This window comes from Gasterosteus aculeatus, chromosome 2 (genome assembly GCF_964276395.1).
Source record: "Gasterosteus aculeatus chromosome 2, fGasAcu3.hap1.1, whole genome shotgun sequence".
In the NCBI taxonomy this organism is placed as follows: domain Eukaryota; kingdom Metazoa; phylum Chordata; class Actinopteri; order Perciformes; family Gasterosteidae; genus Gasterosteus; species Gasterosteus aculeatus.
The window spans coordinates 10,547,163-10,570,402 of NC_135689.1; the positions used below are offsets into that span (position 1 = coordinate 10,547,163).

A 23,240-nucleotide genomic window follows, 5' to 3' on the forward strand; every position below is an offset into this window, starting at 1 on the left:
ACAATGGCAAACAAGTTGATCATTGATTTTAGTTATTTAATTTTTCTACCCTGGCCCATGTTCCTTAAGTGACTCAAGCTGTTCAGCGACAGTTTTCTCCCTAGAAGTAGAAGTCTGCATGAATGATCTGTATTTGTATGTGCAGCCAGCCAGCCATGAAATAACAGGATGATCAGACGCTTTAAACTCGCTCCAGAAACAGCTGGTGTGTCACATTCTCTGCTCTGTATGGTGCCACCATCATTACACATTCTTTATCACTTTTCTTTTTAACCTTTTATTTTTAATACTAAAACTATAACAAGGTTTAATGATTTCTTGAATCCTCACTGAAGTTCGTCATTAAAGTTCCCAATAACAGTCAATGCTATTTATTACAATTAAAGACGTCTTCCTTCTTTGCTCTACAGACGTGGGGTCAGTTGAGGGCCTGGCCTACCACCGTGGTTGGGATACGCTCTACTGGACCAGTTACACAACCTCAACCATCACTCGCCACACTGTGGACCAGAGCCGCTCTGTGGCCTACAATCGCAACACTGTGGTCACCATGTCTGGGGAGGACCACCCCCGAGCCTTTGTGCTGGACGAGTGTCAGGAGTGAGTCATCGATATCAAAACTCATGCGCTGTCAGAGCCCGGTTCCCCCTTTTAGTTTCTTTTGAACACTAGATCCATCTTTAGTTCAGCTAAATGCGACATTTAAATCCGGCACATTTTTAAGAGCGCCCACTGTGCATCAATATGCTTTTCCCGTGTTTCCTCCCACGACAGTATTATGTTCTGGACCAACTGGAATGAGCAGGCTCCGAGCATCATGAGGGCCTCTTTGAATGGCGCCAACGTGCTCGCAATCATCGGTAGTAACATTAAAACTCCCAACGGATTGGCCATAGATCACCGCGCCGAGAAACTCTACTTCTCCGACGCTACGCTGGACAAGATCGAACGCTGCGAATATGATGGAAGCAGCCGTTACGTAAGAACCTCCTTTTACGCTTCCCTCTGGCTGCATCGAGGCCGTTGACAGTTGTGTGAAACGATGCGTGAATATTCCCGCTTCAGGTCTTGTTGAAGAATGAGCCTGTGCATCCGTTCGGCCTGGCCGTGTATGGAGACTACATCTTCTGGACTGACTGGGTGAGGAGGGCCGTCCTCAGGGCCGACAAATACACCGGAAGCGACATGAAAGTGCTGCGCGCCGACATCCCTCAGCAGCCAATGGGCATTGTGGCTGTGGCTAATGACACCAACAGCTGTAAGTATTCATCACCGAGCTGGCTGTAAAGTTTGTGTAGGTTGCTCCTCTCGAATACACGATTACATAGTTTTCAGTCCAAGGTAGTGGCGATTACGGTTGTCCTTGTCAGTCCGCACCTTTTGGATCGGACTGAAATACAACAAGCATGCCAAATACCTGCATATTCCCCTCAGCCCTTTAGCATGCTAACAAGCTAAAGTAAGCATTCAGCCTCACCAGGGCACTATTATGAGTAGTCTTGTTATCTTTTACAATGAATTTTGTTATTAAGTTATGGTCCAAGTTACTTTGTGCACACTGCATTTGATTATTTTTATATGTGTGTGTATATATAATATCATATTGTGTTGGTTTTCTGCTCATATTTTCTCCACAAGGACACGTAACTAACTAACCCTCCTGCGTTATATCTTCCTCAGGTGAGTTTTCTCCTTGTCGATCAAATAACGGAGGTTGTCAAGACCTGTGTCTGCCCACATCTGATGGACGGGTTAACTGCAGTTGCCGCGGTGACAGACAACTCCTAGAGGACAACACCTGCTCATGTAAGAGGAAGTCTTGGATAATTTTGGAATACAATGTTCCACCTCTCGATTAAATGTTAAATTAAATGTTTCTACCTCACCAGCGCTGAATGTGTCATGCGGAAGTGTGGATGACTTTGAGTGCGGAAACGGCGACTGTATCAACTACAGCCTCACTTGTGACGGCATGGCGCACTGCAAGGACAAGTCTGATGAGAAGCAGTCCTATTGTGGTGAGTTTTTTGAGGGAATATTAGTTGATGACTCATTTACTTTCAGAGATCAACATTTATATTTTATAATTTTCAGATAGTTGCTGATAGTTCTAATCAAAGCAACATTACAATAAATTATTAGATCATTAGGTTAGAGACAAGTAGTTTATTTGATGCAGAATATGTAAGAAGAATCGTATTGATTGTATGTAAAAAAGTACTCTGGACACAAGCTAACTCAAATCAACTGCTGTTCCTTTGCAGCCAACCGAATTTGTAAGAAAGGCTACAGGCGTTGTATGAATGGCCGATGTATCGGCCACCAGTTCTGGTGTGATGGCACGGATGACTGTGGTGACCACTCGGACGAACTGCCCTGCAACAGTAAGCAATTTATGTCCACTTTTATAGCTGCAGCTCAACGACAAATCACTACGGGTTCGAGAGATGTCAGCCTGGAATTATATTTTCTCCACCCAACCTTTTTGCTTACCCAAAATAAAATTGGCGCTTGCATCCTGCAGTGACCTTGTGCAAAGTGGGGGAGTTCCAGTGTAAAGACGGAAGCTGTATTTCCAACTTCAGCCGCTGTGACCAGGTGGTCAACTGTGAGGATGCTAGTGATGAAATAAACTGCCGTAAGTAATGTACCCTGGTGATTTCAAAATAAAATCTATAAGAGTTAAATAACAAAATTGAACAATAATCATCAATTAAATGGTGGGAAATGATCTGAATGGATTAGTTAAGATATCTTTATCTTTTTTTCCGTTATTCTCAGAACCCACTGATTGCTCACGTTTCTTCCGCCTGGGAGTGAAAGGAGTGTCCTTCCAGAGCTGTGAGAAGACGACGCTGTGCTATCTGTCCACGTGGGTGTGTGACGGCAACAATGACTGTGGAGACTATTCAGATGAGAGAAACTGCCCAGGTTGGGTGCTTTGTCTTCTTTCTAAATGCTTTCTGGGTTTATACAATTGTCAGCTGTTTCAGATTGGGTTTTCTCTGTGTGTTCTTGCAGATAAAAGGAAGCTCAAATGTCCAGTCAACTTCTTTGCTTGCCCCAGTGGTCGCTGCATTCCTATGAGCTGGACCTGTGACAAGGAGAATGACTGTGAGAACGGAGCCGATGAGACACACTGCGGTTAGTCAACAAGTTGTCCTCTAGTAATTATTGTTGTGAAAATGCACAGTATAATAGTTTTCTAAATGTTCTATTTTCTGCCCACTGCCCATGGGAAAACGTTCGCACTGTAAGTTAAATTATTTCTCCTTTGCAGACAAATTTTGTACATCCACCCAGTTTGAATGTGGGAACCATCGCTGCATTTCCAGCCACTGGGTGTGTGACGGCTCTGATGACTGTGGAGATGGTTCTGATGAGGACCAGAAATGCAGTAAGTAACATATTAATTAACTTTCAAATGTTTCCATGCCAAGTGGAGGCAATACCTTGTACGCGTAAGATTACCTGACATCATCATTTAAATTCCCAATAATTATTGTCACAGAATCCAAGACTTGCAGCCCTGAGGCTTTCCAGTGTCCCGGCTCCCACATGTGTGTGCCTCAACGCTGGAAGTGTGATGGGGACAAAGACTGTCCCGACGGAGCGGATGAGAGCGTCAAGGCCGGCTGCAGTGAGTGCGACAATCACCAAATAACTCGATGGAATGATCAGTCCTCTTTGTGTTGTGATTGAACAGAAAAACAAAACACAGAGAAACTCTTAACAACAAAGTGTTCTTCTTCACTTCCAGTGTACACCAACAACACTTGTGATGAGAATGAGTTTGTGTGCCAGAACAGACAGTGCATCCCAAAGCACTTTGTGTGCGATCATGACATCGACTGCTCCGATGGCTCGGACGAATCCCCAGAATGTGGTGAGTGTGTGACGCTGTGACCCGGGAGGAGAAGTTCAACCTACAAAAAAGGTTTTCTGGGAATAGTCACTGGTAGACAAACTTTTTTGTCGTGGTGCAGAATACCCAGCATGTGGTCCAGATGAGTTCCGCTGTGCCAACGGCCGCTGCCTCAACCAGAAGAAATGGGAGTGTGATGGCGAGTTAGACTGTCAGGATGGCTCGGATGAAGCGCCCAAGAACCCTCGCTGCACTGACTCCGGTAGAAACGATATTCAACTTTTCCTTTAATCGGGTTTATAACTTTTCTTTCCTCTACTAATGAACCTGTGAATCATGAAGAAAAAGAACTCTTCTTGAGAAGTGCCGAAAGACGCGTCTCTCCGTCTTTCGAAGCGGCACTAATGCAACCTGCCACTCGTGTGTGATTTCAGAGAGGGCGTGTAATGAGTCAGCCTTCATGTGCCGTAATGGGAAGTGTCTGAACGAGACTTCGCTGTGTGACCGCAATGATGACTGCGGCGATGGCTCTGATGAGCTCAACTGCTTCATAAACGAGTGCCTCAACAGTAAGCTGAGTGGCTGCTCGCAGCTCTGCGATGACCTCAAGATTGGCTTCAAGGTAAGTTGTCTTAATTGTTAATTCATTCATTGTCAATTGTTCAAGGGCAAATAAGGCAAAGCAGATGACTTTAAATGATATGTGTAATAGGCACACAGGTAACTCACAAACAAATTGGATGTGTACTATTATTGGTTAGCTGGTTGGAAAACACACAGGTCAGTTATGCAGTGAAGTAAAAAAAACATGTTCTGGCTCCATTCCCAGAAGTCGCAGCCAGTTTTTAGGAAGGCTTGAACTCTAAGTGAACTCTCATGTCTGTGGCGAGGTTGTGGTCAAAGCTTCATTTAAAAATCATGAAGAATGATTTTTAAACCCAGCGTTTCCCCTTTTGTGCTGTTCCAGATGTAGGAATCTAATGCGTGTGCAATATTTAGTTGTTTGTAGTTCCCAGTGCATTGTGCTTAATAGCCTTCAAATTCCTCCATAATGGCCAAGGGGTGGAATTTGTTGTGCCTTTTTAATAATATTAATACCACTCTTCTAATAGGTAAACTGTTTTGGCAGCGGCAGGTCCTGCTAAAAGGGCCCAAAACTGCAGGTGATGAGATTCTGACATATTTCCTGTGCTCTTGGCCCCTTCAGTGCAGGTGTCATCCTGGTTTCCATCTTAAGCGCGATGGGAAGACATGCGTGGATATAGATGAGTGCACAACCACCTACCCCTGTTCTCAGCGCTGCATCAACACACACGGCAGCTTCCACTGCCTCTGCGTGGATGGATTTGAACTCAGCCCCAATGACCCCACCGTCTGCAAGTCCACGTCGGGTAAGTCCTGCTTGTGGCTTTTACATTTTGCTTTTTACTCATAGCAAAGTCCACCCTGCCTAAAATGCTTACTGTCTGTTTTTTTTTCTTTTTTTGTAGAAGAGGAGCCCTACTTGATCTTTGCTAACCGATACTACCTGAGAAAACTCAATCTGGATGGATCCAACTACACTCTTATAAAACAGGTGAGACACCCACTCTCGCGGTTTGACCTGCTGAAACACAACGAGGTGAAGCTCTTATTCACACTGTTGACACCGTACCCACCTCTGCTTCAGGGTCTGAATAATGCTGTGGCACTAGACTTCCACTATGCAGAGCAGATGATCTACTGGACAGATGTGACCACTCAGGGCAGCATGATCCGACGCATGCTGATGAACGGCAGCAACATAGAGGTCAGTGAAGAAATTCGGCCCTCTTTTAGCCAGCCAACAGATTAATCTCTCTATTTACTCCTTTTTTTATAAGTTTATATAAGTAAGGAGCATTTTCTAATAAGTCTGTGACCGACTGACATGGCAGGTTTTGCACCGGACCTCCCTGAGTAACCCAGATGGCTTGGCGGTGGATTGGGTTGGCTTGAACTTGTACTGGTGTGACAAAGGTCGAGACACAATCGAGGTGTCCAAACTCAATGGGGCCTACCGGACGGTGCTGGTCAACAATGGCCTGAGGGAACCTCGAGCCGTGGCTGTGGATGTCCGCTATGGGTGAGCAGCACAGGGACATCAAAACATTCTCATCCAGCTATTTCTTTTAAGGCAAATGTAATTTAGAGTCACCACTGAGGCTCTAACGGCATCTTTACCCCCCTGCTGGTTAGGTACCTGTATTGGTCTGACTGGGGGGACAACCCTCACATTGGGAGAATTGGGATGGACGGCACCAACAGAAGCGTCATCGTCGAGGATAAGATCACGTGGCCCAATGGACTGACCCTGGACTTCATAAATGACCGAATCTACTGGGCGGATGCCAGAGAAGACTACATTGAGTTTGCCAGCCTCGACGGCACCAACAGGCACACAGGTAATGGAACAACTCCCATCCAGACAACGGTCAAACTATTCAAAATGATATGGTGGAGTATCCAACAGCTTGTGTTTGCTTGCGGGGTTCACCCATCCTTTGATAAAGAGTACAAACACCAATTCGCCCTGTGAGTGTTTGCGGAAAATGAGGTGTGTGTTTGATTGATTTCAGATCAGGTACCAAAGAGCGCTTCTTGCTAATCTGACCCGCAGTTCCACCAGATAATTCCATCACATTATAACAACGTTTTAGTTCTTTAAAGCCCTTCACTTGTTATCAACACTGGAACCATGGTCAGCTTATGACAAGGGGTTTTAAACCTGCACCTTCTTCTTGCTGGTGCCAACTCATGTGCATGTGTGATGTATATGGACCGCTGGGTTTTACAACAGAAACTAAGTGTGTTTCCATGAGCCTCAAACACTGAGAGTAAACAAATGAAATGACCAGAAGTAGGAACAGAAAATGTGCAATTAGAGTGAAAAGCTTAATGAGGCGTAGGGAGCATTACCTAACACACAGATAATGTAAGACGGAGGCCGGGAGACGAGATGTCCCAACGGTTTTTCTTTCAGATACAGCAACAAGATGACACACGCTTGACTGCTCAAATCGCAATATGATCTTTCCCATCTTCTGTTCAATGCTACAAGTCTCAAAATGGACATTTTGTTTTACGAATAGAAGGTTAATTTGCCAATCTCTCATATTTACTTAATCAAACACTGGTGTAGTTGTATGCACACGACTTGTGCCTCTTTTTTTTGTGGGGAAACCTTTAGTGTGACAAATATACTATAACTAACAATGATATTTAATGTTTGTCTGTTGCTTCTCAGTTCTCAGCCAGGACATCCCCCACATCTTTGCAATGACTCTGTTTGAAGAACACATCTACTGGACCGACTGGGAGACAAAGTCCATCAACAGGGCTCATAAGTCTCTGGGTACCAACAAGACCACCCTCATAAGCACCTTGCATCGGCCCATGGACATCCACATTTACCATCCCTACCGCCAGCCCGAGGGTAAAAGCGTATATTTGAATCCTATTTGTTCTAATTCCCAACCAATCTTATCTGGTCTGTTTCAATATAATGTTTAACAACGAAACGAAAGAAGATTTGGAAATACTTTGAAGCGCGTCACAGTGTGGAGTAATTGTTTAATTCCATCTTTTACCCAGTGCTCAACCACCCGTGCCAGACCAACAACGGCGGCTGCAGTAACCTCTGCCTCCTCTCCCCTGGAGGGGGCTACAAGTGTGCCTGCCCCACCAACTTCTACCTGGCGAATGATCAGCGCACTTGCATGTCCAACTGTACAGCCAGCCAGGTGAGGAGGCCGTGTAAACACCATCATATGTGAATATGACGGAGCGACTACAGGTGGTTTTCACATCTCCACGTGTCGCTGCGTCTTGTGAGCCTTGTGATTGTCTGTTGACAGCCGGCTAGCTGCCGGCATTGCTTCGGTTCTCTGCCTCATGCTGTGCTCTGGTTTTGTTTCCTGCCATAGTTTGTGTGCAAGAACGACAAGTGCATTCCCTTCTGGTGGAAATGTGACACGGAGGACGACTGCGGTGACCGGTCGGATGAGCCGGCAGAATGCCGTAAGTGTTTGAGAAAGGTAATTCTGCAGAGAGGAGCTTAAATGTTGGAGAATGTGACGCTGGCAATCCCCCCCCCACCCTCCCCCTCCCCTGTTTTTCCATGACAGCGGAGTTCAAATGCAGGCCAGGGCAGTTTCAGTGTGGCACCGGCATTTGCACCAACCCGGCCTACATCTGCGATGGAGACAACGACTGCCAGGACAACTCTGATGAGGCCAATTGTGGTACGCCTCCAAATAACTATGTTTCACATTCGATAATCTGGTTCATTTTCTTCATATTGGATACTACCATTATGCTCATATCTGTTGTTTGTGTCTTTGATTGTCTGCTGGTGTAACTGTGGCGCAGATATTCACGTTTGCCTGCCCAGTCAGTTCAAATGTTCCCACCCGAGCCGCTGCATTCCGGGCATCTTCCGTTGTAATGGCCAGGACAACTGCGGAGAAGGAGAGGATGAGAAGGACTGCCGTGAGTGGAACCTTTTTCTTTCAATTACATTCTATGATGCGCACTCTTGAGCTGTGCTATTCTTTCACTTTCCCCTCGAGGCGTAATGTCACACAGTGACTATACGCGTGTCATTCTCTCCCACAGCGGAAGTCACCTGTGCGCCCACCCAGTTCCAGTGTGCAATCACCAAGCGCTGCATTCCTCGCGTTTGGGTGTGTGACCGCGACAACGACTGCGTGGACGGATCTGACGAGCCCGCCAACTGCAGTAGGACTCGCATGTTATTCAGCATTCTGTCCCCCCCCCCACGGAGTCATGCTCACCAGCCCTCATATGTCACCGCCTCGAAATTGTTTCTCTATCCAGCCCAGATGACTTGTGGCGTCGACGAGTTCCGGTGCAAAGACTCTGGGCGCTGCATCCCCGCTCGCTGGAAGTGCGACGGCGAGGACGACTGTGGCGACGCGTCGGACGAACCGAAAGAGGAGTGCGGTGAGAAAACCCGACGGCATTTCTGTCACGGATGTATTTACAAATCCCAAATGTGATTTGATTGATTCTAACCGTGTGCTCCGTGCAGCTGAGAGGACTTGTGAGCCGTACCAGTTCAGATGTAGGAACAACCGCTGCGTTCCCGGCCGCTGGCAGTGTGACTACGACAACGACTGTGGGGACAACTCTGATGAAGACAAGTGCAGTAGGTGTCACTCCACACTTGGGGACGGCGCCTTTATGCGATCTACTGTTGCCATCTGATAACACATCACGCCTGTGTCCCTTACACTCCCGCCTGGTCCACTGGGCGCATACTCACTTTGACCTTTAACCTGTTAACTCTGCGTATTAACTCACCTGTTTGCGCTAACATCCATTCTCCGTCATTTGGGACGCATCTCACCTCATCTGATGTTTGTTTCATTTCATACTGTCCTGTTGGCATGAGACGGAGGTAAGTTAGTCCAGCGTCATACGTCACCTCTCTGCTGTGTCTCATTCTCCACACTGTGTCCATGTGATCCCCATCCACCTGAGAGTCTGTAACCTGAGCTCTAAAGGACTACTGCCTTATTATTATTTTTCCTGTAATTTCCCGTTCGGTTTCAAATTTGCCACTGGATGCCACGGCATAAACCTTCGTGTTTACGGCTAATCCGATCAATGCCACAAACGCAACGTCGAAACAGGAATAAAGCGGTCAAATTAAATAGGTTATATAAAATAGCATTTAGTCTTGTTGAGCTGATTCCATACTCTCACGTCACCTGCATCTAAAGTCTTTCTCTGTGGTTGTTTGTCCTGTGTCTCGTGGTCACCACAGCCATAGTTCCCTGTTACGGTGTCTCTGTGTCACGTCGCTGACTTGTCCCCTTGCCTCCCTCTGTAGTGCCTCGGCAATGTTCTGAAAGTGAGTTTGCCTGCACCAACGGCCGCTGCATTGCTGGCAGGTGGAAGTGCGACGGAGATCACGACTGTGCTGATGGATCCGATGAGGTGCAGAAACTTAAATGCTCGAGTGTCCTCCATATTATCTTGTATTGATCTGGGGAAATTATTGGATTGTCCGTGTTTAGTATTCGTAGTATAAAGTATAAAAGCTGATTAGAGCTATGTGGTTTCCCTCAGAACGGCTGTGACCTCAAGTGTGACAACGACCAATTCCAGTGTAAGAACGGACACTGCATCCCCATCCGCTGGCGGTGTGACGCTGACCCCGACTGCATGGACAGCAGCGATGAGGAACATTGCGGCAGCGCTGGTAAGTACATGTTCACATATGCTTTCTTTTTTTTACTATTCTGATTGTTGCATTGAACTGGTCAAAAATGTCTTTGCTTTTCTCAGCTGGGCGTCACTGCCCTTTGGACGAGTTCCAGTGTAACAACACTTTGTGTAAACCCCTCGCCTGGAAGTGTGACGGAGAGGACGACTGCGGGGACAACTCTGACGAGAACCCCGAGGAGTGCAGTGAGTGCGGCCTCGTCAATCACACACATGTGAACTGTCGGCCTCTGCCTCGTCGGTTGTCCTGAGTAATTTCTTTTTTTTTTTTTATCGTCTACCTTTCTGCTTTTAGGGAAGTTCCAATGTCCTCCCACCAGAGCTTTCCGCTGCCGAAACGACCGCGTCTGTCTGCAAATGTCAAAGAGGTGTGACAAGGTCAACAATTGCGGCGACAACTCTGATGAGCTGAACTGCGGTGAGTTGAGGAGTCACTGATATTGTTGTGAAATTCCCTCCTACTTCAGCTTTCAATAAGGATATTCCTGACCTGTGTGTGTGTGTGTGTGTGTGTGTGTGTGTGTGTGTTTTGTGCGCTGTTTACATCTTCAGAGACCCTTCCGGCCGTTCCCACGTGTGAAAAAGATGAGTTCCTGTGTGCCAACGGCAGATGCGTTAGCTCCACTCTGCGCTGTAACTTATTTAATGACTGCGAGGATTATGGCTCCGATGAGATCAACTGCAAGACAGGTGCTTCATGTCAAAACGGATTCATGCATATTGTAGCTCACCGCAGAGCTGACGTTTCAAACCGCCTCATGTCTGACTTTTGTGTTTCGGTTCAGACACCAAACTAAATGACTGCAGGAGTAACAGGACTCAGTGTGGTGATGGAGACGAGGCCCACTGTGTCATCAACGGCACCGACTCTTTCTGCTCCTGCAAACCCGGCTTCCGGAAGACCGGGCACCACACCTGCGGAGGTACATGTGGACCAAACACTGCACCTGACTCAAATATATAAAAGGCTGCGGTGGGGTGAGGAGCTGGGGTGTGGTATTTTTTTCCGATTTAATATAACCGTCTATTTGGCGCACTTATTTTTCAGATAAGAACGAATGTCTGCAGTTTGGAGTGTGTTCGCATGTCTGCAACAACACCAAAGGCTCCTACAAATGCAGCTGCCACAAGTACTTCACCAGGATCAGCGACACCTGCAAGGCCGACAGTGAGAGCCAATACCTCAGCTGTTTAACACACCGCTTGTACGTTTAGGCTTCTTTTTAAATAATAATCAAAATGATAATTGTTCATTGTGACTCTTTTCCTTCTAGGCATGAACAGCAGTCGACAGATTCTCTACATAGCCGACGACAACGAAATCCGGAGCCTGGACCCCGGCATGCGCAACTGGCGCTACGAGCAGACCTTCCAAGGCGACGCCAGCGTGCGCATTGATGCCATGGACCTGCATGTCAAGACCAACCGCATCTTCTGGACCAACTGGCATACAGGTCGCATCTCCTCCTATGAGCTTCCCGGACCGTCCACGTCGTCATCCTCCTCCCCAAGCGAGCGCAGGATCACCAACTTGCAGGTATCGCCGATCAAATGTGTCCATCGTGCCTAACAAAAAAAAAAAAAAAAACTCGCACAAAACGACGTGGGCACGTGACGCCGCTGCTCCTGTGTCCAGATCAAGGAGCTGAAGATGCCCCGTGGTATCGCAGTGGACTGGGTCGCTGGCAACCTTTACTGGACGGACTCTGGTCGAGATGTAATCGAGGTGGCTCAGATGTCTGGGCAGCATTGCAAGACCCTCGTCTCCGGCATGATAGACGAGCCTTACGCCATCGTGGTGGATCCCCAGAGAGGGTAAGGGGGAGGGAACCTTCTGACAGGGGCTTCAGGGCCCCAACTCGAATCAAATGTGTGATTTCTATCAGTGGGCTCCAATTCGGTCTTTCCCCTTCAGAACCATGTATTGGGCCGACTGGGGGAACCACCCCAAGATTGAGACTGCCGCCATGGACGGCACCCTGAGACAAACTCTGGTTCACGAGAACATCCAGTGGCCCACCGGTCAGTATTACATTAGCTTGCCAAGATTCACCTTAACCCAGATTTGTACCAGGAAAGCATGCATGTTTATTTCTCAGCACCCTCCTGCTCTACATTCACAGTTAGACCAGAAGTATTACCGGGTTTTATTTTCTATAGGCACCCATGTGTTTATCTGCAAGGTTCTTTGATTCTGCCTCTTCAGGTTTGGCTGTCGACTACTTCAACGAGCGTCTTTACTGGGCAGACGCTAAACTCTCGGTGATCGGCAGTGTTCGCCTGGATGGCTCCGATCCGCTCATTTCTGTCTCCGGGATCAAAAACAGTTAAGTTGTTTCTTCACTCAAAACAAAACTGAGAATCATGCTTGTTGGGTTTTCTCTTTTTTTTTAATCCATTATCTTTCCCCCTCCTCTATTTTTCAGACCTGCTGCATCCATACAGCATAGACATCTTTGAGGACTACATATATGGGGTCACCTATGTTAATAACGTTGTCTTCCGGGTCAACAAGTTTGGCAAAGGCCCCATGGAGAACCTGACCACAGGCATCAACCACGCTACCGACATAGTCCTCTACCACCGTTACAAGCAGCCAGAGAGTGCGTTTTGTATTTCAATTAGTTTCCTTGCATCCTCAGTCATAAGATACATAAAAAACTTAAGTTGTAATTGAATACAACTGGGTTTTATACATTTTTTTTATGCAGTTGTCCTGACTGGATGCCTTGTTTGTCTCTGCAACAGTAACCAACCCATGCGACAGGAAGAAGTGTGAGTGGCTCTGTCTGCTCAGCCCCAGCGGACCAGTGTGCACCTGCCCCAACAGCTACGTGGCCGACAACGGCACATGTGTGGAGAGGCCGAGCCCCACCCAGTCCCCGTTCTGTAAGTCTGCACATGCAGTTCATTGATGCGCACATACGCGTAGCGGAGCAGTAGAAACCCCGCCCCCCCCTCACCTCCCCCAAACTCCTAGGCAAGGTTTTCATCCGGGTGGCATACGAAATCTTGAATCCTCATAGAACCCTCCCCCCTCTGCTACCTCCTCTCCTCCCATCTGTTCCACAGCTCCCCCCACAGGGCCCTGCGATATTCCGTGCCAGAACGGTGGGAGCTGCTTCCTCAACGCCCGCCTGGTCGCCAAGTGTCGCTGTCAGCCGAGCTACACCGGAGAGCGATGCGAGATCAACCAGTGCAGAGACTACTGCAAGAACGGAGGCACATGCGCCGCTTCTCACACCGGTACGGCCGTGACACACGTGATCTCGTCTCCTGACTTTGCAGGAAAGCAGGACTATGTTACACCAACGTGAATGGGAATACTGTAATCCCTCTGGATGTTGTCAAATAGGCGCTTTTCCCTCTTAGCTAGCAAATTATGGCAAGTAAAGTTACATTACAAATGACTTTTTAAATTATGTTTTTTAGCAGTATTTTATGCCACAGATTTGCCAATGATGCCGTTTCTGCCTTAATTATGTGTAAAACCTTACTTCTGGTCTTCAAATTGGTGTCTTGTTTTGCAGGTGCCCCAACCTGTAGATGCCCAAAAGGCTTCACAGGGCCCAACTGTAACCGCCCCACTTGTCAGGACTACTGCCTGAATGAAGGCAACTGCTCGGTCAACACGGGCAACCAGCCAACCTGCAGCTGTCTGCCAGAGTACAAGGGCGACACGTGCGAGTACAGTAAGTGGCAGCCCGGTCATATGTTGCTACTTCGACTTTAGGAGGACTTCTTATAAAAAGACAGAAATGTTTTCTTCAATTCTTGTTGGATTTGACGGTTTATGACAATTGAACTTCTCACAAGTTTTCCTTCCCATCCTCAGCTAAATGTGAAGGGTTCTGTTACAATGGTGGAACATGCTTACAAACTGCCAACGGCACCAAAATCTGTCAGTGCCTCTCTCAGTACATTGGAAACCAATGTGAGTTGGACAAATGTGAGTTCTGTGGAACGGGCAAGTGTTTGACGTCGTCCTCGGGCGAGGTGTCCTGCAGGTAGGTACACTGTGGACAACGGGCACAAAACCTGCAAAAAATGACAAATTACTAATTTTATGTATATGTGTGTGTGTGTGTGTGTGTGTAGCTGCCCCAATGGGCAAATCCAACCCAGCTGCTACTCCTGTTTGGACTACTGCTCCAATGGACAATGTTCAGTTGCAACTCGCACCCTGCTGCCTCAGTGCAAGTAAGATATGATGCCCACACTCATCGCAACCGCACACAATAATACACTCATTTCAAACTCAAATACACAAGCCAACTCCCATAGAAATGGATTAATGCTGAGACATGTTTCAACAGGCAGTTATACATGTGTATGATATACTGAGCTTTTACTTCTTCTATGACATATTATATACGTCTTTTTTAAGTCGTAGTATACACCAACTTTTCTATTAGATACTATATTATTACTTTTTATAACATCCTATACTATGACCTTTTTCTTCTTTTTTCTTTGTGACTGTTTCATTGTGCGTGTCCAGGTGTCCTGTGGGCTGGAGGGGATACAGATGTAACGTTGCAGCAGCACCGAGGGATTCGCCTTCTTCCAGTGGAAGTATGTCAAACAGCTCAGGGAATCCTGTTTTTTTTTTAAACTTGGTACTTTGGTCCTATTCGCTGTCATTACTTGCTCCCTTGCAGGCACTGCCTCAGTCATCATCCCGGTGCTGCTTCTGCTTCTACTGGCCCTTCTGGTCGTCGGTGCCATCTTGTGGTACAAGAGGAGAATGCGTGGGTGAGTTCTGGTTTCAGCCGGTTTCAACCAATGTTTTCATCCAATCCTCACTATCAAAAATCTCGCTTCTCTTTATCTCTCACCTTTTGATAATCATTTATTTCCTGTTTCCCAGGTCTCTATGGACCAAATCTCGTTCTCAGTGCTCGCGGTAACTTGACAGGGCTACATAATTCACCTGTTAACATATAACTGCAGTCCCCCCCTCCCTTTCCTAATATGCAGTCGGATGGGCCAATCTGTTTGTCAATCCATTTGTCCAATCTGTTGGTCAATGTAGAGAACTATTTGTAATTGCCTGCTATCTCCTGTTTGCCACTGGGTTTCCCAACCGGCAAACACAGAGACCTGTTGACCGTTAGCCGCAGGTTTGCTGATAAAGCGCAAACAAATAAACCGTTGTGTCCGTCTCGTATCTCCCCACCTTCCCGACACCTTTTCTTTTTTTTACATGTGTAAATGTTAGGTTGTCTGCTTGAATCAGAAAATAGAAAACTGCATCCATCAAAAATGTATTTGCGAATGAAAATCCAGCATTCTCCACACTGGACATGCTGCTGTATATTCTACTGGTTTTATCAAATGAGCTTTTGTCAAAAGTTAATTTGATAACCTTTCATATACGTTGTCTTGATTGTTGTCTTGAATTGTACGTGGTCTTTGCCACGTTGTGATATTTCTCAAGCCTCTGTGATTTTTAAATTGAAGGTTTCTCTCCAAATATAGGTCATGATTTTCAAGTTATTTTCTCTGATGGTTCATAGTTTGTTTATCTTTGTGTGTCTGCAGCGCGAAGGGCTTCCAGCACCACAGAATGACAAACGGAGCCATGAATGTTGAGATCGGGAACCCTGCCTATAAAATCTATGAAGGAGACCCCGATGACGACGCCGGAGAGCTGCTGGATTCAGACTACGCTTTGGACCCAGACAAGGTAACACAGATAAACAGGTTGTTTTTTTTGTTGCTTTTTTTAGTAATTTGAACGACCGGACCTAAATACCAGTTTCACATTTAACAAATCGCTGCCTTTCTCTTTCCCCCACGAGTCACCATGTAATTTTCTTTGCTCTGCAGCCGACCAACTTCACCAACCCGGTGTATGCCACCCTGTACATGGGCGCCCACAACAGCCGCAACTCTCTGGCCAGCACAGATGAAAAGAAGGAGCTCCTCTCCCAGGGCGACGAGGACATGAGTGACCCGCTGGCGTAGAACGCGGATTGAACTCTGTCAACCAGTGCTGAGCCAATGAGCTGCCTCCTCTTATGCCTTTTACCGAGTGAAAAGAAAAGCAACAAAAAAAAAAGAAAGGATAACATTGTATAAAATGTATAAAATGAAGGACTACTTTTTTTTAAGTGATTGCAGTATTATATTTTGTTCTTTGACAACAAAAAAATTCTGGTGACAAAAAGGAACCGTTTTATAGACATTTATTCAGTTCTTTTTAATTTTGCTCGCCTCCTCCTCACAGCTCTCCCTCCCCTCTCACGCATATAGCCACTACCTCTGTGCAAACGCAGGAGATAGAAAGAAACAAACGGCAGTGGAACAATTTTTATTTTTTATTTTTGTATGAATCATAGGGGAGAAAAGAAAATACTATTGTTCCACCTTTAGAAAAACGTTGCCACGTCTTTGTTGCTCGGGAAAGAGAGAGGTGTCAGTGCTCGCTGCGAACGCTTCCTGGTTCAGTCTTCCTCACGTGCACACGCACGTCTGCTGATGGAGGAAGCGCATTGAGGACTCTGCATCCCAGACGGAGTCTGACGCGTTGTCTCAAAGAGCTGCGTTCAAGTGATTGTCTTTTACCTCCTTGCACAGACTAAAGTTAAATATATATATTTGCATATATATAAACCTATTAACAAAGTGTCTTGAAAATATACCCAGGAATACAAACACCAGTAACAAATAGCAGTCTGTACTCAAGTTTTTTTTTTGTTTTTTTTTTAAGTCTTTGTACAATTGACATTCTTTGTGTCAGCCATGAATGACTCAACGGCAGTGTGCGAGTGCGCTGGATGAAGATGATTGTAACAAAGTCCACATTCCAGGATGAAAAGTCTGGGGCGGATATCCGTGGCCTTGGTTTAGTCTACTGCAGGACACTGTGGACGGGAGTCGGCGTTTTCTTTGAAACTGTTTTAGAAAGTTATTTTACCGAGGGACGGCAAGCTTCTGTGAATAACCGGTCATCACTGAAAAACAATCGGCATTCGGCTTTTGTTCCTCTTCTTTTGATTGTAAATGTACTTTCAGGAAATGCCGGGGAGACCGTTTAATGGTACGTACTTCTGTGCGAAATTGTTTGTATTTTCATTTGTTTTAATTGTACGCAATTACATGGATGTGTAATTTAGGTTAATTCTCATTGTCAAATGCATTTCCGGTAGGGGGACTAGTCAGCTTCCTTGAATTCCTTTGCATTGCTGTTAACCGTCTGTCTGCCATGCAAAATGATTTTTTAGTCTAAAAGTGTTTCATTGCTCACCATGCTTTTTTTTTCTTCTTTTTTTTTTTAATCCCGCTGTATCACATTGTGCTCTCACTCAATAGGGAAACGTTCTGGCTACACACCTCAACGTGTTAACAACATTCACCTCTTCTTTTTTTTTTTACATCCCGTTTTACATCCATTTTTACCTGACTTTGTAAATTAGAACAATCATTTTTCATTTGGAGAATCTCTTTTGGTGGTGAACCCCACATGGATATGTGTGGATCTTATTGTTTTGTTTTGATTCTATTTCTTTTTGATATCAGAAATTAAATGGATTTTTATAGTAGAAACGTACAGTGGCTTTGTCCGTCATTTGGAGAGGAAAAGCGCTCGCTCATCATTTCTGGCTTGAGTTCATTACGAGTGAAAGCCAAGTTTTCTTTGAAAAGCGTAAGAAATAAAACATGAGCATGTAGTAATGGCTTGTTTTGAATTTTGCTTCATCAAAGAAAGCCTCAGTCTTGCAGTTGCATTGTTCATCTCATTTATTAAACAGGAAGTGTCATTTCAGGCAATAAACAATATGGATAATTTCTTCTAAAAAGTAAATATCTTGATTTGACGTACATTAATATAAATGACACAGAATAGTGTCTCATACAATGTCGAGCTAAATGAATTAGTGTAAAGATGTATCGCTCCCTTTACGCCAATGTTGTGTAGGTTTCCACAGATGTTTGGAGAAATGGCATTTTGATTAAAACAAAGGAGATTAAATAACATTTTAAAATATAAGACCTTCATCCATCACCACATCAATAGCCGGTTAAGTCATCTGAGCCCTTAATCAGCAGTTCACGTGGAATCTTCTTCATACATTTGTCACTTCGTTAAGTCACTTAAAGCGTGACGGAAAGTGTCGTCAAGGCATAAAACGTTCGGTTTTTACGAATCTTTTGGGACAAGGCACAACGAAATATAAATCATTAAGAGCTGTAAGACACTGATGCACAAGAGGTAAATAAAAGAGTAACTGAAAAATCATTATTCCCCTTACCTTCTACTTGATGTATGATTGTAAAGCTGGAAATGCAAACTTCATACTGGTGTCAGTATTATGAGAAGAATGTTATAGAACGCAAGAAAAATACAATCTTTGAAAAAACAAATGAAAGCTCTAAAATGAACAAATTATGGCTGCTCCAGGAGAAATAACACTGTTTACACTGAGAGAAAAAGGCACTTTTATAAGCAAAACACGAGGCATTGGAGACATTTTGGTTTAGCTAGCTTGTCAGAAAGAACCAGCAGAATTCATGTTTAAAAAAAAATAGTGGGATTGAAATCTAAACACTCAGTCTTCATCAAATGTGTTGACTTTGCATCTTTGCAGTTCCCAAATGTCTCATCATAATATCCGAGCTTCTCTGTTATTTGGAGGAATGTTCTGCACGTCATCATCCCTGTAAGCAGAGTTGGCATCTTGCCCTCCTACGGCTGCATAATCTGAGGAAATTAACCGCCTTTGGAATGAAACCCACATGTTGGCAGCCGCTTTGTTTGGGAAAGCAAAGTTCCTCCTGCTTCGTTGGGTCCGCCGGTCCTCAACTCACCTGTTTCGCAGTTGTCCTCCCGGCTCTCCATGGCAACCGGGCAGGCAGGGAAAGTCTTGTGTGTTTGCGGTGAGACGGGAGTAACCCGCCGCGCTCCCAGAATGATGCCCGCTCACTTAAAGTGGCTGTAAAGGTCCTCCATAAATAAATAAATTACCCAGCTATAAGAAGGGCTCTGTTCTGTCCTTTCAGTCTCTGATCTGCAGCCTCAGGGTTCAGATTGCGACACAGCGAGGGAGGTTATAGTGAGGGGACAGGGGGGGGGGGGGGGGGGGAGTATAAGTGGTTTAGGGTCTTTTCCAACCGCTCCGGATCAACGCGTCAGCTCGCAGGAAGGGCTGGTTTCGGAGATCTGTGAGTAGGTATGGAGAGAGGAGTCAGAGACGAGGAGGGGGGGGGGACACACGTATGTTAAGAGCACCCAGAGGTCAATAAGCTAACATGTCACTACTTAACTTTAACTTTGTTTTGCAAGTGCTAGGGGTGTGTTTAGCCGTATATGCAGAGGAAATGCACTCAGTTACCGGTTTATCAGGTACACTTAATTATTTAAACGCCACGTGCATCTGATGAAACTGTTAAGCCTTGATGTTGTGTCCGTCCAAATATTTCATCCTTTCAAACTTTCAAACCAAAGGATGTGGGGGGTCAAATAGGGGGCACTTGGGTCAGATGTGGCGCTGTAACTTTTAACTAAGATTTAAATGAAATACAATTTGTCACAACTCATTAAAAGTTAAATTACAGTCTCGAAAAAAAGTCGTTGTACAGAATGTATAAAAAAAGTCATGAAAAAGTTAATAGCATGTCGTAAAAGTCATTGTATTACAAATAGACTTTTTATTTCACACTCCGTTATGACTGTTTTAAGACCTTTTTATGACAAACATATGTAGATGCAAAGATTTTTAGGTAATATATAACTTGTTTGACATTCTTCATAGTAGAGCTTTCATAAAATATAAATAAATAAATAAAATATATAATATATATATATATATATATCAAAGGGGAGAATGTCAGAGAGAGTTGTAAGAATTCATATTGTCATGTTTGTTGTTGTTGCTGAAAAAATTATGGTGTGACTAAGATGTCATGGAAAAGTCCTGCAACAGTCAGAGGACAATATATCCTAAAAAGTCAAAGCTCATTATGTCATAAAAGTCGGAGTATACACACTTCTGTATAATGTAACAGCGCAACAAAGAACACCATAAAAAATGCTACTGACGTTTTAGCCCGATGTACCTAATATACCGGCAATTGAGTTTGCTTGTGTATATTTCAGTCAAATAACCATAAATGATCTGCAGTAACTTCTGCAGTTTCTATGTTTACTGTGTATAATAAACACCAGAATGACAAATACTGGCTTTAACAATGAATGATGCATAAACACGAGAACCTTGCATTTCAACTGGCAGTAGTGATGCACCAAACAGTCAAATTCAAGGTTTTGGTAATGTAGTTATGGCCACCTTGTAAGATAGTAACAGAGCAGTACAAAGTAAACGTAGCCATAATTATTACAGTTACAGTATAATGGTTAACAAGCTCTACAAATTGCTGTTCACAGTCAAGCTGGCTGACCCAAAAGTACCAGAAAGCCTCTCAGCTCTGAAAATAAAATCTTTCATCTGACAGTTTTTTCGAGAGCCTGTTAACCAAATATCTGTTCAGCACACAGTCAGCAAAGACAAAACACAGCGGACGTGGATGACAAGTGAGAGGCAAATGAACATTGGACAACATGCAACACGTAATTGGAGGGGGTGAGGATGATGATGATGATGAGTGATTGTTATCCTTCTAAACTGAACAATGATGTTCTAATAACACTTTGTCTCTGATGCAAAGATTTGGTGGACAATGAAATAAAGGAATTCATGTTTGGATTGCTAGCATTTCTGTGGGATTTGTGTTTTACTACTATGTTGTAAATAAAAATGTCTCCTTTTGTTGCCTCCAAAAGCACTTGCTGAAGCAGCCGACATCACTTTAGCAGCACACAGGACCTGCAGGGCCACGGGGGGCCGGTGTCAGCCAGGCTACCTTCCTTACCCTCTCTTTAGGAGTGGGAAATACTGTCATTAATCTTCTTTTCAGCTGGAGCGGGGGGGTAGAATGAGAAGTGGTGGTTGAGGAAAGAAGAGTCACACGTTAGCAGGAAAAACCAAACACCAAAGTTAGTTTTCATGGAACAAGGCAACGATGACGAGACCAATAAATTAGCCAAACCTCTTCGTGTTATCATTGTTAAATTCAGCTTCATGAAAGAAATATGTTGCAATAACGCCCAGCCTTTTAAATGTGTCATGCATGGTGATAATATAACCGCACTAGTGGCTGATTGTACTGTGAGAACGTCAACATATTTTTTGCGCGCAGACACAAAAAAAATATGTTGACACGATGTGCATCTTTTTTTTTGGCCAGGCAAAGAGGTTTGGCTGACTCCTATCAGCAAATAGGAGTCCTCCGGAGTAAGACACCGACAACCACAGGACGGCCCGAGTTAGTTCACAGTAGTTGGTGGGGTTTGGGTCGGGTGACGGGGGGGTTGGGGGGTGGGATCATGCTGCATGCACAGTGGGGTCAGGAGGCGTATGAGAGACACCTGGATAACCTTGGCATTAGGGGGGAGGGGCTAGCAGTTGGCGTCGTCACAGAGGTTGGCTTCACAGAAGAACCGTGAGCCGCGTTTAGCAGTGCGGGCTGTGAAGGGCACGCTCTTCAGTACTGGGGGAGGAGGGTAAGGCAGAGAAAACATCACACACCTGAGATACTTCCCTCATGGGGGGCGAGAGGGGGGTCGGGGGGGTGGGGGGGGGGGGGCACTGGACCACCTGCAAAGTTCTTTCAGCTGACTCTAATAAAACTATGCTACTTCTGTACTTTACGTAGCACAAATTCATAGAAGCAAACTTTTGACGTGAGAAGGTTAAGTAATAAGTCCAGGATCACGTATTTTATAACTAACTCATACATGGGGTGCTTATAGATAATATCTGCCGTATAAATACATGGGTCAAACAAATCTATATTGTTAGAAAATAGTCCTACATAGCAGATGATATAATCACCGATAAAAACTGCACATTAACAAACTCTTGGATTTTTTTTTATAGCTACATACTTTAGAACTACATTTTAGTCCGTGAACATGTTATTAAATTATTTTATATTGCTTATAAATGCTATTTAATGTTAATTTTTAGCGGATTACAACACATTTATTTATACAATAACCTGTTAATGTAAGAAATTACATTAAAGCAACATTTATATTATTTTGAGCACTGATTAATAATTGTGACATCATTAGTTAGCTTATGTGGTGTCTTGAGGCTGAAGATACCGATTTTTCTTTCATACATTAAAGTCCCTGAATGCCAACATATTGTGGTAGATATTCAAGAGAGACACTTGAACACCCAAAAACCCAGACGTATAAATAAAAAAAAATGCTCTAATCTCAAAAGAGTGGCTTTTAAGAAGAACCCTGTGAATAATGACCATGTGTATCCCTGCCTGTCTGACTACCTTTATATTAAAGCTCAACAGCTTTGGTGCAGCACATTTCCTACTAACTTCACGGACTAACCGGAGACTTGTTGCTACGTGCTGTGCTCCAGATGTGGTGATGTCTGGACTACGTAGCACAAGGTGCACTTCAGAGGAGCTGAGCAGTCAATGACCACAGTCATCCTCGACCTGGGAGGATCGGGGCTACAGGCTCCCGCATGGGGGCTTTTTAGGGTGCTGTCCGGCCCACCTGTGATGATGTCCTCGATAGTGCCATCTTTGCCCTCGTACACAGGCCGGTGGTCTTTGGCTTGTCGCTTGCGCAGCTCTGTGATCAGCTCATGCTGCTGCTGTTTCTTCTTTTGGCCCTGGACCTGTAGACCAGTGGACAGGATATTTGTACTGTTCACTGTGCTTCTTGGCACGCCACGACGCTTTATTTAGCACTGGGTAAACATGGGATGGATTTCATCCAGCTCAGTTGCGTGCACTTTGACATACCTTGGGGTCATGCTGTTTAGCCTCCTCAGCCAGCAACTTCTCTCTCATTGCTTCCTCCTGCTTTTTCCTCTGTTCGTTTTGTTCCACTGCATCCTGTTGAGAAGAGATACGTGACTAGTCTCCAGCAAGAGACAGAGGCTCAAATAATTCCAAATCTGCCTTTTATCAATAAATAAAACAGGTCAAAGATGAAACATAAACAGGACACACAACAACTTGTACTGTACATACAATAAATGGGCTTCAACATATCAATAACTTCAGT

The 23,240-nt window shown here is 44.9% G+C and overlaps 2 protein-coding genes across 9 annotated transcripts in view; one reads left to right on the forward strand and one right to left on the reverse strand.

Annotated features, from left to right (window-relative positions):
- Window positions 1–17,686, forward strand: part of LOC120829074 (low-density lipoprotein receptor-related protein 1) — a 42,895-nt gene extending 25,209 nt beyond the window's left edge. The window contains exons 38-85 of the mRNA XM_078091583.1: window positions 411–600; window positions 775–979; window positions 1,066–1,258; window positions 1,681–1,806; window positions 1,890–2,018; window positions 2,265–2,384; window positions 2,525–2,638; window positions 2,782–2,931; window positions 3,022–3,144; window positions 3,281–3,397; window positions 3,512–3,640; window positions 3,761–3,886; window positions 3,987–4,127; window positions 4,300–4,487; window positions 5,073–5,256; window positions 5,356–5,441; window positions 5,535–5,654; window positions 5,782–5,969; window positions 6,083–6,288; window positions 7,131–7,319; window positions 7,478–7,626; window positions 7,810–7,903; window positions 8,011–8,127; window positions 8,255–8,374; window positions 8,501–8,623; window positions 8,723–8,848; window positions 8,937–9,053; window positions 9,741–9,847; window positions 9,980–10,112; window positions 10,199–10,321; window positions 10,431–10,553; window positions 10,688–10,825; window positions 10,921–11,058; window positions 11,184–11,303; window positions 11,410–11,672; window positions 11,772–11,950; window positions 12,051–12,157; window positions 12,342–12,461; window positions 12,562–12,738; window positions 12,884–13,024; window positions 13,208–13,381; window positions 13,666–13,827; window positions 13,971–14,142; window positions 14,234–14,335; window positions 14,637–14,710; window positions 14,797–14,890; window positions 15,680–15,824; window positions 15,968–17,686. Of these exons, the coding sequence (XP_077947709.1) occupies window positions 411–600; window positions 775–979; window positions 1,066–1,258; window positions 1,681–1,806; window positions 1,890–2,018; window positions 2,265–2,384; window positions 2,525–2,638; window positions 2,782–2,931; window positions 3,022–3,144; window positions 3,281–3,397; window positions 3,512–3,640; window positions 3,761–3,886; window positions 3,987–4,127; window positions 4,300–4,487; window positions 5,073–5,256; window positions 5,356–5,441; window positions 5,535–5,654; window positions 5,782–5,969; window positions 6,083–6,288; window positions 7,131–7,319; window positions 7,478–7,626; window positions 7,810–7,903; window positions 8,011–8,127; window positions 8,255–8,374; window positions 8,501–8,623; window positions 8,723–8,848; window positions 8,937–9,053; window positions 9,741–9,847; window positions 9,980–10,112; window positions 10,199–10,321; window positions 10,431–10,553; window positions 10,688–10,825; window positions 10,921–11,058; window positions 11,184–11,303; window positions 11,410–11,672; window positions 11,772–11,950; window positions 12,051–12,157; window positions 12,342–12,461; window positions 12,562–12,738; window positions 12,884–13,024; window positions 13,208–13,381; window positions 13,666–13,827; window positions 13,971–14,142; window positions 14,234–14,335; window positions 14,637–14,710; window positions 14,797–14,890; window positions 15,680–15,824; window positions 15,968–16,105 (6,800 nt within the window). The 3' untranslated portion in view covers window positions 16,106–17,686. The remainder of the gene's footprint in view (window positions 1–410; window positions 601–774; window positions 980–1,065; window positions 1,259–1,680; window positions 1,807–1,889; window positions 2,019–2,264; window positions 2,385–2,524; window positions 2,639–2,781; window positions 2,932–3,021; window positions 3,145–3,280; window positions 3,398–3,511; window positions 3,641–3,760; window positions 3,887–3,986; window positions 4,128–4,299; window positions 4,488–5,072; window positions 5,257–5,355; window positions 5,442–5,534; window positions 5,655–5,781; window positions 5,970–6,082; window positions 6,289–7,130; window positions 7,320–7,477; window positions 7,627–7,809; window positions 7,904–8,010; window positions 8,128–8,254; window positions 8,375–8,500; window positions 8,624–8,722; window positions 8,849–8,936; window positions 9,054–9,740; window positions 9,848–9,979; window positions 10,113–10,198; window positions 10,322–10,430; window positions 10,554–10,687; window positions 10,826–10,920; window positions 11,059–11,183; window positions 11,304–11,409; window positions 11,673–11,771; window positions 11,951–12,050; window positions 12,158–12,341; window positions 12,462–12,561; window positions 12,739–12,883; window positions 13,025–13,207; window positions 13,382–13,665; window positions 13,828–13,970; window positions 14,143–14,233; window positions 14,336–14,636; window positions 14,711–14,796; window positions 14,891–15,679; window positions 15,825–15,967) is intronic.
- A 177-nt stretch (window positions 17,687–17,863) lies between these two features.
- fmnl3 (formin-like 3) overlaps window positions 17,864–23,240 on the reverse strand; it is a 28,730-nt gene continuing 23,353 nt past the window's right edge. For 2 of the 8 annotated variants that reach the window (XM_078091627.1, XM_040192901.2), the window contains 4 exons: window positions 22,976–23,068; window positions 22,725–22,848; window positions 21,011–21,055; window positions 17,864–19,301 (listed from right to left, as the gene is read on the reverse strand). In XM_078091627.1, the coding sequence (XP_077947753.1) occupies window positions 21,018–21,055; window positions 22,725–22,848; window positions 22,976–23,068 (255 nt within the window). In that variant the 3' untranslated portion in view covers window positions 17,864–19,301; window positions 21,011–21,017. Of the gene's footprint in view, window positions 19,302–21,010; window positions 21,056–21,566; window positions 21,689–22,724; window positions 22,849–22,975; window positions 23,069–23,240 lie in introns of all 8 variants that reach the window. The other 6 variants (XM_078091616.1, XM_040192899.2, XM_040192902.2 and 3 more) reach the window with 3 other exon arrangements.